General features: G+C 43.3%; 2 protein-coding genes across 2 annotated transcripts in view; one reads left to right on the top strand and one right to left on the bottom strand.

The window, feature by feature from the left end:
• The window catches only part of LOC125714377 (histone H2B 1/2), a 105,691-nt gene that overhangs the window by 30,900 nt on the left and 57,846 nt on the right, over positions 1-16,945 (bottom strand). The gene's annotated exons all lie outside the window — the stretch shown is intronic.
• The window catches only part of LOC125714359 (brain-enriched guanylate kinase-associated protein-like), a 30,790-nt gene that overhangs the window by 2,182 nt on the left and 11,663 nt on the right, over positions 1-16,945 (top strand). Inside the window, exons 2-4 of the mRNA XM_048984889.1 lie at positions 9,758-9,978; positions 14,249-14,410; positions 15,661-15,727. Of these exons, the coding sequence (XP_048840846.1) occupies positions 9,908-9,978; positions 14,249-14,410; positions 15,661-15,727 (300 nt within the window). The 5' untranslated portion in view covers positions 9,758-9,907. The remainder of the gene's footprint in view (positions 1-9,757; positions 9,979-14,248; positions 14,411-15,660; positions 15,728-16,945) is intronic.

Here is a 16,945-nt window from a genome sequence, read left to right as displayed (position 1 = left end):
TCTCCATTCAGCGATATTCCGCCGTCTGACGGAACGTCACTCCAGCAGAGCGAAGCCCTTTACAGCAGCAAGGGGCAGATCCATGGCATATTAATACCCCCCTTTCCAAAATGAGAAGATGGACTACTGCCAAGGCTGACAAGTTTTATTGAGAAAAATATGCAATCATCTCTGTCATTATGATACATATTGCTTATGTTTCAGTTATGCATGCAATGAAGATATTTGCCCTCTGTAACATTGTTTGTGCTGAGATGGAGTCATTACTATCATGATTAGGAACACAATTGGAATGTTAGAAGCTAGAAGAAGATTTGATTCATCCTGGGGGGTAAAAAGCACCCCAATAATGCACCGTTTTAGAGTGGAAACAGAAATTACTCAGTCAGATCAGCACGTTCCAGGAAAACTGCTGAATATGACCTTCGCTGTGGGTCAGTCAGGGTCAGTGTTTTAATCCCATTATCTTTACCTTTTTTTCTTAATTGTCATGATCTACGCCTGCTTTACCAATAACTGAGTTTCTTTTTAACATGTTTAACAGCAGAGATTATCAGATGGGTTATTGCCTCTTTCAGCATGACTATATTATTTGCATATATAAAAGCATCACATGACGCTCATCTACAGTAAATGCATTATCTTTGACATTCAGGGCATTATGCTTCCCAAACATATACTACTTACACCTGATTCTCAGAACTCCAGTCACATAAACGAAAGAGCCAGCAGACAAATAAACTAGTGCATTAACCAAGTGTATGATTTTGACCAAATACATGGGCAGCTGATGAACAACATGTGGTGTGGATAAGCAATGTGAGCGTGCAGTTTTATTTTTGTCACTATGTTTGCAGTAGGAGGCAGTTCAATGGCCAGTGACACAATGGCACAGTGGTTAGTATGGGCCACTGGCACCTCACACCTCTGGGACCAAGGTCTGAGTGTCTGTCATGCGTGTGGAGTTTGATCCCCCCCCCCCCCCAATGAGTGACTGGTGTGTGAGCGTGCCCTGCCATGGGCTGGCCCCCCATCCTGTGTTCTTCCCTGCCTTATATCCATAGGCCCCCCCCAATGAGTGACTGGTGTGTGAGCGTGCCCTGCCATGGGCTGGCCCCCCATCCTGTGTTCTTCCCTGCCTTATATCCATAGGTTCCAGAACCCTCAAGTCCCAGAATTGGGTGGATGTTTACAGTAGCCTTACTGTATGTGTGTTGTCAGGAATAGAATACATTCCTGCCCCCCCCTTCTGAGTTCTTATTGCAGACTCTTTAATAAGCCCTTATTATAGGATGGGGAAATGAAACAGAGCAATAAAAAATTATTATGTAGACAGTTTAATATTTTGGTCTGAATCTTTACTAGATAACAGGGGCTATGAGTTCTTGAGGTTCTGGTTATTAACTTAAGTGCTGTAAAATTTGAATAGAAAAATCTGTATGTGTAAAGCCCTCTTATTGGCGAAGCAATGTTCTGCTGTAAATCTATAATGCATACAATGCATAGTACATGTATACACCCAGCTGACTGTGCCACAGTGAAGGACGAGAACACCCAAAATATTATATATAACAATACAATGAATGCAGTATTTGTTTTAAAATGCCAATTGATGTTTACATACAGTATAATAGTTTGTGTGGAGCACTACAGCAAACTCTACCCCAGCAAGCTCATGGTGAACATCTGCCCAACAGAGTAGAAAACTAATTAACATCCATCACTTTTCACCTCCTGCACGCCGACTGGTGCACAACACGACTGCAGCAGAGAGCATGCAGTGGACTCTCTGAGCATGCGAGGCTGCAGTTCAGTGTAATAAAGCGCAAGACATGCTGCATGTCATGGATAACGTTTGTATGGCATTTACGAAAAAATAAGAAAAGAAAAACCCTAATTATTATGTGCTGAGGGTTAGTTACCCCTGTTATAGGGATCCGAACGCATGCTGATGTGTGGTTGGGCTTCAAACTGTTCAGGGAAAGGTGCACATTTGGGCTGTTTACTGGCACAGAGTTGCTTCAGTCTGTTCTGAGCACATGCATTGTGCAGAAACACATAAATGTTGCAGAAACAGGTTCATTAAAAATGTACATATGCAGAGCACCATTTGCATACCCCTGGAGGAAGAGAAAGCGCCTAATCAGAGCTGCTCTGGTACTTATTCATATACAGAATATAGTATGCCCTGTTTTCCCACCTACATATCTAGCTGCCAAAACGCCCCCAGCTTTCATTTAGATGGATACGCGATACATGTTCCACTTCCCCAGCTCTTCCTCAGATGGCATCCTGCCTCGGCTGAAATGCTGGGGCTGCTGATTTCTTCGCTTTTGATGCAGGACGTGTTTGGAATAGAGGAGGTCCCTGCGGCTCGGGAGACTCAGACAGAGAGGCTTTAGCTCTGGGATGCTGCTCTCTGCAGCTTCTTCACAACAATGACGCTTCTCTCCAATGCCGGACTTCTACAGCCTGGCTATTACTTTATCACTATCCCCCCTGATTTCTCTGAGCTCTGCGCTGAATCCATTTTAATTGCCAATTTCCAGTCTCTGCTTTCGGCTCCTGGTAACAGTCAGGATGGTGCCTCCCAGGAACGTCCAGTAGATATCTGACCGAATGGCTGCTACGTCTCATTACCCATGTAACGGTAATGAGAGCAGACATGCCCGTGTTCATGCTGACGCTAAGCACAAAACCCTCTGTGTTTTTCTGTTAGATTGTCCATAGTCAGTTAATATCATCAGGGAAGATATGATGGTGGCCAAAATGATGGCTGGTTATTTCAAAATGTGTTTGGGAAGATCTGATGTGTTGCATAGACTTATTTAATGAATTAAATTATTTAATTTAATGATATTCATTCTGGCCCCCCATGCTGGGTTGTTCCCTGCCTCGTGCCCATTGCTTCCGGGATAGGCTCCGCGACCCAGTGAGATAAGCGGCTTGGAAAATGGATGGATGGATGGATGGATATTCATTCTAAAAATGAAAAATATTAAACCTGAAATCCATAATTGTTGTTTTCATTAAAAGGTTTATGTTAAGGTTTAGCATAGTAAACTAGCTGACACTCAGACATAGTGCTGCTGTAACATACAGAAATTACATTTTTAATTAGGAATATAAAAATATGAATGAAATGCTATCTAATTTCTTATATATTAAAAATTATGCAGAGATAAATGTGGTGGACGCCTCTAGCATATATGCATTTTTAGCTTTAGTATTCTCCTAAGTTAATCTTTCATTGATTAACCTATTGCACTGTCTTTAACTGGCTGAAAAGCCTGTGATCTACGACATGGTCAAACTGAATCAGTTACATTGTGTTTCAGTTTCATGCATATTGTTATTTTATTTCACTAGAGTATAAATTAATATATGGCTCAGTTAGTTTGCCCTTTTCATTAGCCTTCAATGTCACTGGTCGCTTCACTCCTATGAGCATACAGACACAGTGATTTAATGACATTGTAAGTTACTGCAAGACCTTCATTTCATTATTTTAATAAATCTGTAAATGGTAAACGGGGATTCCTGTGATACAGACGGTTGTTCAGGTTCTAGCACTGCAGTCTTGCCCAGCTCAGCTCAGTGTACTTGTTACACCCTGTGTAACACAGGCCTGGGATGTGGGGTTTCCCTGAGCCCAGGGAAGGGAGGGTCTCTGTTTCACGCAGCGTTTCATGTGACAATTGGCACCTATCGCATCTGGCCTATTTCCCTCAAAGCTCAGCGTGGCGACTGACTGAGCAAATGCATCATGTGTCTAAAAGCACATAGTGAGACTTTGAGGTGAAAAGTCACCCACTGAGATTTACTGCTGGGGAACCAGGTGCTGGTTCCAAGGGAGGGAAAGACGAACAGCGACTCTGAGGTGCAGACAGGGAAATGCACAGTTCATTTCCTAGCTGGGGACTGTGGAGCCATCTTGAGATGAGGTCTCCTGTGTGGCAGGGAGGGAGAGTGTAGGGGAATGCGACGAGATTGACAGGGTTTCCCGGGGGGAGGAGGGGGGGGGGGGGGGTTGGCTGTCAGCGTCTGCAGCAATCAGTGCTGGGTGAGTCATGCATCCTGACAGAGCTGCAGATAATCAAAGCCACACACGCCCCTGCACCCACGCCTCTAAAGAGAAGCCCTGTTTCCTCTCATATCCTTAATGCATGTGTGTCTGCATCTATGTGTGGCTGCGTCTCAGCTTTCTCAGCTTCAGTCTAAAGTTCTTTACATGTTTGTGGAGATGTTGTGGAAATGGACAAGCTGGGAACCAAACATATTTTTTTAGTTCAGAGATTGCTTACTGTATATTTCACTATAACAGATCTGCTCCTATACTTGTGTTCTTAATTTCGTTCCCTTATACTGACTGTTTTTTTCGAACTAATGCAGGCTAATTGGAGTGTCTGAATTGCCCATATGGAGTATGTGTGTGTGTGTGTGTGTGTGTGTGTGTGTGTGTGTGTGTGTGTGTGTGTGCGTGTGCGTGTGTGTGCGTGTGTGTGTGTGTATCTGTGCCCTGGTATCCTGCCTAAGCTGTGTTCCTGCCTCGTGTCCTATGCTGCCTGGGAAAGGATCCAGGCACCGTGCAAATCGGTCCAGGATAAGCAATTGGAAGATGAATGGATAATTACAGGGTGATTAATAGTTGAGCCACAATAGCTGACGCTCCATATGCATCCATATTTCTAGAAAGATCAATGAAACAGAATCCAGCCCCAATGAGTTACAATTCATTTTGAGCTCCTCTAATAGGAAATAATATCCTGCATTTCAGGAAGGGAGATTCGGGGCGTCCTTCCCAACTATATGCACAACATGACTAAAGTTTGGATACAGATCACAGGGAGATGAGGTCAAGAGCCTTCCTGTGATCTGCCTTCCTGTGATCTTCACATACAATAAGCTAAGACGGGGTATAAATGTAGATATTTAATTAAGAGACACTTTTTTTCAAAAACAGCAAATACGTGAAAGAGATCATCACAGGTATGCGTCAGTCAAAAGTGACGCCAATAATGATAGGGTTAGGGTTAGGGTTACCTTCCAATGAGTGGCTGATAACTAATAATAGGTACAAGTCAGTACTGGGAACAAGAGCTAAAAGTAAATGCTCAGATCCTAACATCAGAAATGCTATATATAATTATATATATAAATGGTATAAATAATACCCAGAGTACCCATCAGGAACTAAAGGTGCTTTTCCACTGCCACAAAGAACCAAGCTGTACCCGAACGGAACCACAAAATGAGGTTTTTCCATATTAAGATATAAGTGCTGTACCACATCCGTACCTGTACTGACAATGGCCCTGTTTGCTCACAGCGCCCAGAGCCGTGTTCCATCGTCACATGGTTCATGCAGATTTCAAAGAGTTCCTGGAAGTGCTTGGATTTGAATGCATTAAACACAGAGAGATAGAAAAACACTGTTTGGTGATTAATACTCAATTAATGCATTGATTTACAATATTTATGTAGCACACCAACATGTGTATGTAGTTACATCAATATGTTTATTAAAAAGTAAAATTTGGTATTATTAATGGTTAAGGTTACTTGCATTGCTAATGTATTTTACGATCATCTTGGTCAAAGAACGCTGCTGTTGTTTATTGCTTTAAATTCTTTTTCTTTTTAATTATTATGTTCATAAGTTTGGTAGTTGAGAGCAATTGTATCCTGTTTGATATATTTAGAGGGAGGGGGAGGACAGAAACCTTTCCGTTCAGATCAAATTACATTTTCTAAAACTTCTTTCGTTCATGGTGGTTTCAGTAATACAATGCTAACTGAGGACCTAAATAATCTTAATGACTTAATCACTAATGAACTCAGGCATGCCACTTTGTGCCTTTTCTTCCATGCTCTCCACCATAGTTTGCTCTTCTGCACGGGGATGCTCCAATCGCTCAAAACAAGGAATAAAAAAGTACAAAATTTCCCAGTGACATGGAGGGGATAAAAAATGGTTGCGTCAAATCAGCATGAGAAATCTCACTGGAACTAAACATCACAAGAAACAGTGAGGTAATCATATTCAAATACTGCATTTACACATATTCATAAAGAGCACATCACTGGGAAGCTTAATGTTTGCTTTATTAAAAATAAGAAACGGAACAGCTTGCAAAACCCAGGGAGTTGTGATCACACACTCCGATATTATATTTAACTCCTGCCACCCTGCAAAAAAAAAATAAAAAATCACGTTAAGCATTTTCTCTAATTACAGAACATTGGGTGAAACAGCATTAAGGGAACAGAATTTTGTCGTGGCCAAAAGTTTTGAGAATGACACAAGTATTGGTTTTCACAAAGTTAGCTTCTTCAGTGTTTGTAGATCTTTTTGTCGGATGTTTCTATGCTATACTGAAGTATAATTACAAGCATTTCATAAGTGTCAAAGGCTTGAATGGGATTAAGGTCTGGGGAGTTTCCTGGCCATGGACCCAAAATGTCCATGGTTTGTTCCCCGAGCCGCTTAGTTATCACTTTGCCTTATGGCACAGTGCTCCGTCATGCTGGAAGAGGCATGTTTGTCACTAGACTGTTGTTGGATGGTGGGAGACGTTGCTCTCACAGGATATTCTGGTACCTTTTCTTTATTCATAGCTGTGTTTTTAGGCTAAATTGTGAGTGAGCCACTCCCTTGGCTGAGTAACAACCTCACACATGAATGGTATTAAGATGCTTTACTGTTGGCATGACGCAGGACTGATGGTAGTGCTCACCTTCTCTTCTCTGGACAGTCTTTTTACCAGATGCCCCAAACAATCGGAAAGGGGATTCATCAGAGGAAATGACTTCACCCCCATCCTCAGCAGTCCAGTCTCGGTACCTTTTGCAGAATATCAGTCTGTCCCTGATGTTTTTCATGGAGAGAAGTGGCTTCGTTGCTGCCCTTCTTGACACCAGGCCATCATCCAAGTCTTCCTCTCACTGTGTGTGCAGATGCGCTCAAATCTGCCTGCTGCCAATCCTGAGCAAGATCTGCACTGGTGATGCCCCGATCCCACAGCTGAGTCAACTTTAGAAGATGGTCCTGGTGCTTGCTGGACTTTCTCGGGCATCCTGAAGGCTTCTTCACAATTGAACTTGAGGAAGCACTTCTTTACATAGCGTGTAGAGTATGGAATAGTCTTCCTGCTAGTGTAGCACAAGCTAAAACCCTGGGCTCCTTTATATTATTTTAATATAATATAAATATAAATCTAAATATTTAATATAAATATTTTTAAAATATTTTAACAACTGAGCTATTAAGGTCTCCCCCAAACGAGCTTGATGGGCCAAACTCTCGTTTGTAAATTTCTTATGTTACAAAGAGTGCAATGATTTCAAGCACCACCTTCTTTTAAAGCATCCAGTCTGCTATTCTAACTCAATCAGCATGACAATGTGATCTCCAGCCTTGTCCTGGTCAACACTCTCACATGTGTTAATGAGAGAATCACTGAAACGATGTCAGCAGGTCCTTTTGTAGAAGGGCTGAAATGCAGTGTTTTTTTTTTTTTGGGGAGGGGGGAAATCAAGCTCATTTTCATGGCAAAGAGGATCTCTGTAATTAATTGCAATTCATCTGATCACTCCATTATTCGTAACATGGGACGAGCCATTTTCAGCTCACCAGACAGGGGTTTATTTAACAAAACAGAAAACACTAAGAACACCACAAAAGCCAAAAGGACCATGAGGGGACAAAAACAAAAGGGGATGAACAAAGACTAAATTTATAAAAGGGTCAAGACAGTCAGGCTACAAGCAGAACATTCAAAACTTCACTAACATCCAACTATCACAAATAATGAACCACTCAAGACTAAAACTCAGGCAGGAACTTAAATACAAAAACTGAACGGGGTAATGACAAGCAGGCGTGAGACAGACAATTAACCAATCAGGGAGGATGCAGGACAACGATCAATCAGGGAAACACACCAGGACAGGCAACAGGTGAAGCTAATAGACTAAAACATGAAACTCAAACTAGAAACAGAATCTAACAATGGGAAAAACTAACAGGTAAAATCACAATCAAGGGTAAGAACTAAAACCGAATACAAATGAAAACACAGGGAATAGAAAACTGATAGACTTGAAACACAAGGGAACGAAATCTACAAGAAGAGAGGAGGCAGGATTCGAACATAAGACAGAAGGGAACCACAGGCAGCCGCGTACTCAATGCATCAAGCCGTGTGGCCAATAGGGATCAGGGGAAAACAAAGACTGACAACACGAGGGATGGCATGAGCCAGCAATGCCTGCTGGCCAAACGGGGAAGGGACACAGGGTGGAACAGGAGCGGACCCTGACAATTCTGGAATATATGCAAATTGCCATCATAAAAACTGAGGTAGCAGACTTTGTGAAAATTTATATTTGTGTCATTCTCAAAACTTTTGGCCACAGCTGTACAATTAATAGGCTGTTTGTGATTAATGTTATGTGTTGCTAACGTTATACAGTATTTCAGCCTTAACTGTTAATGTTCTAGTACCTTAAAGGGGGATAATCCACTAAAATGCTTTAATGCACATGTTAATTTAGCACTGAGATGCTGCTAATATGCTAAGTGTTCTTTTAAAACATCTTACCCTTTTAAAGTGCATCAGAAATGGCCTGTTCTGCTGGTACTCTATTGCGCTGCCAGTGGTTGACACTAAGACTGGGAACTATTGAGAAGGAAAGATACGATATGTGGATGTGGCTTTGCTATTTTGTATCTAGCGGAAACTGATACTGACGGCAAGGAAGGAGGTTATTATGCTGCCACTCATTATTCCACGCCCCTCTCAGCTGATGCCACGCCCCTCTCAGCTGATGCCACGCCCCTCTCAGCTGAAACTGAAAAGATAAGATTTGAAACTGTAAAAAAAGAAGTCCGGAATCTGAAAAACGAACAATCTGAAAAAATGAGACATCAAATATACATGAAAATGTAACATTTATGAAAATAAAACATGTATTTAAAAAAATCCAGGACTGAATCAAAGTTATATTTAAACCAAAAAAAAAAAACTTTTAAATGCTCATTTTTAGTTTGAGTACATTATAAGTTCAATACCAAAACTTGAACTTTAAGTTTAAAATCTTTTTTTCAAATTAACATGTAACAAAACTGCTGGTCCTGATTTAGCACCATAACCCTTGTGCAGTGGAAAACCGAAGGGAGCTGGAACTATGCAATAGCTTGTCTCTCTTCACGGCCCGGCTTCGGTACGGTCGGTTCCCGTATGCCAGTGGAAAACCGAAGGGGGCTGGAACTGTGCTATAGCTTGTCTCTCTTCACGGCCCGGCTTCGGTACGGTCGGTTCCCGTATGCCAGTGGAAAACCGAAGTGGGCTGGAACTGTGCTATAGCTTGTCTCTCTTCACAGTCCGGCTTCGGTACCGGTTGGTTCCCGTATGCCAGTGGAAAAGCGCCGTATATTGAAATGAAACACAAAAAAATGCAGTGCTAGAAAGCTCATTGAACCCAATCCGACAAGCATGGCTATTGGTATTGAATGTCGTGATTCTTTATGTTATTTAATAAACAAACCCAGGCAGTGGTTCAATTCATTTTATGCATTATGTTTGTATGTTTTCGACTATCTAATATTTTCCAACCATTAGCTACTACTGTTGGCTCTGGAGTGAAGTAATATCCAGTAACCTAACAAGGCAATGAGATTTTATGCCCGAAAGGCACCTATGATGTTGTGTGTTTATTTGAAGATGACAAATATGTGTTTCTACTCTGTTGGCAGGATCACCACAGGTAGACGACTCAGAATCCACGCAGAAAGCGAAAGAGCTGTGGAAAAGTGCAAGCTGGCCTCAGGGGATAGATTCCCGGTCTGACTTCAGCTTTCTGTAAAGAAAATGGTCACACATGAACTTAAGCGATAAAGGAAAACATGAAAAAGATATATATTGGGAAAACAGCACTGAAAAACACCAGAAACAGCGGTAAACATCAGAAAAAGAGGTAAGAGCTATTTCAGATATTTTTATTTACTATCATTCTGTTAAAATCCAGAATGGACTGAATCATTGAACTGTCTGACAACACGGCAGAAACATCACATTGTAACACTTCAAACTTCCATCCTTTTTAGGTATGAGTAAAACACCGATTTTCAATCTCGTCTACCACCAGGTACCATGCCCTCGGGTTCATGAAGGGCCTTCCTTGTCCCCCACATCCTTCATAACATCCTTATTTGTCACTTGAGAGGAATTCTCTGTACGAGTTCTGTAACTGACATAATCAGCTGCTTGTTTACGCTGGGGTCAGCTGATACCCTCTGGCCAGGTAGGCTCTCCACACGCGGCGCTGCCCAGTGACACACAAACCCAATCAGCATCTTGGCTTGTATACGCTACTCCATGTGAAAACTGGACAGTTTTCAAAAAGATAATTTACATTAATGGTGAAGACATTTTGTATCTATAAATGTAACCTCTTCAGTGTTTTATTCCAGTTTGATCTTTTAACTGTGATCTGAAAAGTTAAAATTACATTAAATTCCACTAAATAATTTTAAATAAATTTATTATGTAATCCTCTGATCAACAGCAAACTGCGCGTAAAGTATTAATCACACTCATCTACATATTTTCCAATACTAGAGACACATGAATACTGCTGCCTTTTAAACACATGAGAGTGGGAACGTTAAAAACAGGAACTGACTGATGTCAGATTAAGGATGGATGCACCTGACCCAGTGCTAGGAAACGATTAACTTCTCTGAAGCCTTCCCATTATTAGGCTTTAAATGACGTCACATTGTCTCAATGTCTATAAGTAAACCGCAGACATTATGAATGGGGTTAGAGAACAAAGGTGACATACTGTTTACAGCACATTTAGTCTTCAAAAAAGTAAAAGGAGGCTTTTTTTTTGGGGGGGGGGGGGCTGCAAAATATATAGGTAATATAAAACAGCTCTTGAGATTCTAGGTCAAATGATCACCTCTTATCAACCCCTCTCTGCTGTTTAATAAAGACCAAGAAGGAAAGATAGGCTGGTAACTGAACTTTAACTTCTTAATAAATCTTTTTCAATTTGATATAATTTTTAATAGCTGGTTAATTGTATAAATTCAGTGAATGCTGTATTTATCCGAAACATTTTCGCTTTCAGAACTACCTACCATAGTCTGCTGTGCTGGCGGGTCCCTGTCCACCGCTGGCTTCCCCTCCTCAGGGTGGGTGGGGGGCATGAACAGAAAGACAAATTAGACAGATTCATTTGGGGCTGAGTGCCGAGGAACACAAGCCTGACAACAAGAGGAGCGATTTGTGCTGGGATCTGCACTGGGGGAGATTATAATGATTTAATGCCAGCAACAATGGGGAGGGGGGAGAAGAATCAACAGAAGATTCTTGATTACCTTCAGACCTGGTCACACACAGACACACACAGACACACACACACACACACACACACACACACACACACACACAGACACACATACACACACACACACACACACAGACACAGACACACATACACACACACAGACACACACAGACACACACACACACACACACACACACACACAGACACACATACACACACACAGACACACACAGACACACACACACACACACACACACAGACACACATACACACACACAGACACACACAGACACACATACACAAACAGACACACAGACACACATACACACACACACACACACACACACAGACACACATACACACACACAGACACACACAGACACACATACACACACACAGACACACACACACACACAGACACACATACACACACACAGACACACACAGACACACATACACAAACAGACACACAGACACACACATACACACACACACACACACACACACACAGACACACATACACACACACAGACACACACAGACACACATACACAAACACACACACACACACACACACACACAGACACACATACACACACACAGACACACACAGACACACATACACAAACAGACACACAGACACACATACACACACAGACACACAGAAACACACAGACACACACAGACACACAGAAACACACAGACACACACAGACACACATACACACACAGACAACTTTTAGGAAAAGTTTATTTAGTTTTTTGGTTTGCAGCTTTGTTACCTTCTGTACAGAAATGGTGATATTTGCATTGAGATGTGGAGGTGCCCCATATAGGATACCTGGCTGTTACCCCCCAGCTACTTTTATGACACTCTAATTTAAAGAGCCTTTGTGAGGTCAGGCAACGATGTTGGATGTGAAGGTCTGGCTCACAAGCTCCGTTCTGATTCATCCCAAAGGTGTTTGGTGCGGTTGAGGTCAGGGCTCTGTGTGGGCCAGTTAAGTTCCTCACACCAAACTCGCCCAACAATGTGTTTACGGACCTTGCTCCGCGCACTGGGTCATGCTGAAACTGCAAAGACCCAAACTATTCCGACGAAGCTGGAAGCACAGAATTGTCCAAAACGTCTTGGTATAGCAGCTCCATACTGATGCCTGTGGATTCAGACTGGGATGCCATAGAGGTTCCTGTGGGTGTGATGGCCAGGGGTCCCAATGCCATTGGCCATATAGTGTATAAGTATAAAATGTTCATATAGTTTGTCCCAGAAGAGATTTTTCCATTGTCACAGCTGTACATCTTGTCCTTTTTTGCATAAATACAAAAAAACACATAATATTTGTGTTTTTTAGTTGGTTGTAAGATGAGTGAGTGCACAGTCTTATGGGAGAGAACATTTCCTATACTGATGGCACCATCACTTTTGGCTGAAGTATGAAGTGTTTTGCTGGTTGAAGTGCATTTTGCACCAAAGCTTAACGGACGTGCTTGGGTACGTTTAGTGAAGCAGACTGTGTGAAGAGTTTTGGTACAACATGGTACTGAGACGAGTGTGAAAATGACTGTAAAAAACTGTAATTAATAATCTTTTAAGATTTATGTTGCTTCATATGAACGTTTGTTCTGGTGACGTTAGACTGTAGATGTCATTTGGTTGTTGTTTCTGTCTCATGTGCTCGTCATGGTCTGTTGCGGTTCGAAAAAAAACTGACTGCTCAGCAAATGAATGCAAATCTTATGCCACGTTTTGAGCTTGTGTTCACATTTAGTTATTCCAGCAAGTCCATAGACATAACAAACCCTTATTTCCATTTGCCCAAAAACCAATTTCAGAAACTGTATTATCTTAGTTTATAATGATGCTATCAGTTTTGGTCATTGTTTACCAATGATATCACAGGAGTGGAGAGATTGACAGCTCTGAATGATGTCAGAAAATATAGGGTGTAAGAGAGGGCCACTGGTGAGGCATCGGGATGTAAGAGAGGGCTACTGGTGAGGCATCAGGATGTAAGAGAGGGCCACTGGTGAGGCATCGGGATGTAAGAGAGGGCCACTGGTGAGGCATCGGGATGTAAGAGAGGGCCACTGGTGAGGCATCAGGATGTAAGAGAGGGCCACTGGTGAGGCATTGGGATGTAAGAGAGGGCCACTGGTGAGGCATCGGGATGTAAGAGAGGGCCACTGGTGAGGCATCGGGATGTAAGAGAGGGCCACTGGTGAGGCATCAGGATGTAAGAGAGGGCCACTGGTGAGGCATCGGGATGTAAGAGAGGGCCACTGGTGAGGCATCGGGATGTAAGAGAGGGCTACTGGTGAGGCATCGGGATGTAAGAGAGGGCCACTGGTGAGGCATCGGGATGTAAGAGAGGGCCACTGGTGAGGCATCAGGATGTAAGAGAGGGCCACTGGTGAGGCATTGGGATGTAAGAGAGGGCTACTGGTGAGGCACTGGGATGTAAGAGAGGGCCACTGGTGTGATGGTGGGAGACTAAAAGAAAACCACTGCTATGTGTTATGCGCCCACGGAATAACATCTAGGGATAGAGAGGCATCAATAACACTTAAGTGGCGGGCAGTTGGAGGAGCCCCCCAAACAGACAGTCCACACACACATACTCAGTTCTGCAGCCGAGCAGTAGATACAGGACAAAGTCAGACACACACACACCCGCAGAGCGAGCGCAGCTATGGGCTCTGCATGTAACATGTGACACTGGAGTGTAAGAGAGGTTCACTGTTGTGATGTCGAGGTGTAAGACAGGGTGTCAGACTAGCGATGCTCTCCTCATATACATATATAAATGGATGGTGTGGATGTTTTGACTGAACTGGCTTACTGCCTGTGAGCCCTGCTAAGTGCATGCTGGCCTGTCTTCTTTGTGCAGCTTCCTGCAGGAGCAGAAGGAGGATTTGCGTAAGCGCCTGTCCTACACCAGCCACAAGCTGGATCGGCTAGAGACCGAGTTTGACTCCACGCGCCAGTACCTGGAGACGGAGCTGCGGCGGGCACAGGAGGAGCTCGAGAAGTTCATTGACAAACTGCGCCGGTAAACGTTAAGAATCAGGGGCGGCTGCATCCCCTTCCCACAGCGAGAACAGGCCGAGGCTGCATGCAAACCTCTCTCTCTGGCTTTGCTCTATAACAGGCTTCCTGACTGCCAATGTCTTGAATTCATCATGAGCACATGTATCTCATGTACCAGGGACGGCTGGGTTCTTACAGACACTTTATTTGGAAATCTTGGATCTTATGTTTCAGTAGCAATAGCTGGAAATCAATTTATATTAACTGTTAACATTTATTTGTAAATCTATTGTTTTGCAAATAAAATGCTACTGAATAGGATGGGAAGCTGAAAGAATGTTATGTGAAGACATGCTCCTTTTTGGACCCTCATGATCAGGCTACGCTGAAGCACAGCCAAGTAGTTGATAAATAAAGTTAAATATAATTATCTGCTAGCTCAGGAATAGTGCTGCCTGTGTTTCACACTCTGAAACAAACTAAACACATATTCTGCATTCAGAAGCATTGTGACCCAAATCTTGGTCATGAAATATTCAGGTGGAAAATCCAAGCCAGTCTTCCAGGCAAGCTGAGATGGAGATGGAGGGCGATCCTGAGGAGCAGCAGAGGCTGTGTGTGCTCCTGCTCATACCTCCCTTCTCCTTTGCTGCTCCTCTGCTTTTCTGCACTCCTTTGAGCGAAGGGAAAGCCCAAACATTCTGACAGGCAAATGTAATTTAAAGGCTATTTTGGGCATCGGCTCACTTGCCTTACAACTGCACTTGTCACAGTAGCGACACGTTTCATCATTAAAATCACTCTCTCCCTTCAGGAGATCTCTGGCTGGATTCCAGAAATTTAGGAACACCCAGGGATGGAGCTCCTCCCTTGCTGTCCATCAGCCAATCCTCACTCAGTGGAGTATCAGCTGCCAGGCAATCATAATGCTCAGGATTCCAATTGTGGAAGCAGCGCGAAAACATGCAAATACACAGAGGATTGTAATAATGATTAATAAAGATCAATGGAAAGGTTCCAAAACACACTGGGTTTAATGTGGTTCTGTTACAGTTATGCACACACCTCTGAATGGAGACATTCTGCATTATTACATTCATTAAAGCCCAAATGAAAGCCCTCAACTAAACCCTCACTGGTAACATTGGCTGGATCGCAGTTGATGAGGTCCCTGATTCTAAACGTTGTTGTTTTATGCATCTGGTCTATTATGACTGTAGGTAATTTGCTTCTTTTTCTGCTGAGTGATAGCCATCAATCTCTTCCTTGCAGCATACAGAGCAGCTATGCAGCACTGCAGAGGATTAACCAGGATCTGGAGGATAAAATACAAAGAACGGTAGGTGCCCCCGTACACACCAAGAGAGGACCTCTGCTCAAGAAGCCTGATCATTTATTCTGGCTAGAGATCAGCGTTTCCAACTGTGGTTGGTTGGCTGGAGTGAGATTTTCAATTTGAGACAGATTTGCACAAGCATTTACATGTATGTAAGAGTTTTATTACCTTGGAAATAGTCTGTAGGGTTTGGAAACTACTGCAATGCGCTTGATGTAGGTAATTTTAGGTTTATAATGAAATAATATGTATTCGCCATAAGATTTTTTGCGTGAGAGCAGGAAAGCGTGAGTGTCACGCCAGATGCGTGAGAGTTGGCGACCCTGAGAGAGGCGATGACCCTTCGGAAACAGCTGAGAAGTGAATCATGACAGTAACCACCCAGAAGTGCCCCGCTGCCCCCACTGTAGGATACCGCCGGGCCACAGCCTGCGCATGGTGCTGTGGTCATGGTGAAGAGCCACACTTCAATAGTGAGCTTGTGAAGTTTGTTTAATTAAAACGATGCTTTTCCTGTGTCCTGGGTATGACGTTAAACTGCGTCCGGCTTTGCAAGTGGTCCTCCGACTTGCAGGGAAACAGTTTTGTGGCACTCCCAATATCTTTGCAAGAGGATGATGATCCAAGTCTTTAGAGTCCTGGTGCTCCCTGTCTTGCTGTATGGCTGTGAGACATGGACAATATCCAGCGACCTGAGACGAAGACTGGACTCCTTCAGTACTGTCTCTCTTCGGAGAATCCTTGTATATCACTGGTTTGACTTTGCGTAGAGCAAGTGGTTGCTCAAGGAGTCCCAAATGAGGCACATTACCTTTAAGGGAGCGTCAGTTACGGGATTACAGCCACGTGGCACATTACCCTGAGGGTGATCCAGCTCGCAGGATCCCCATTGCTGAGGACCAGAGCAACTAGACCAGGCCAAGAGGACGCCCACGTAACACCTGGCTGCGACAGTTGGATGGTCATTTCCGGAGGGTGGAATTGGACCGTGCATGTGCCTGGGGGATCACTGGCCTGGACCCCGAGGGGTTTCGCTGTGTGGTGGTTACGCCAACGCACCACACCAGCGCACCGCACCAGCGCACTGCACCAGCGCACTGCACCAGCGCATGCTCCCCAACCTGACCTGACCTTTGCTGTCTGTGCTTCTACATGCTTTGTTAATTTTTGAAATATCTGAAATATAAAACTCTAACTAAAATGACATATATCTTTAACAAA

Source organism: Brienomyrus brachyistius, chromosome 19 (assembly GCF_023856365.1).
Source record: "Brienomyrus brachyistius isolate T26 chromosome 19, BBRACH_0.4, whole genome shotgun sequence".
NCBI lineage: Eukaryota > Metazoa > Chordata > Actinopteri > Osteoglossiformes > Mormyridae > Brienomyrus > Brienomyrus brachyistius.
Note: the sequence above shows the minus strand (reverse complement) of the source record. Positions and strands in the feature narration are given on the sequence as shown.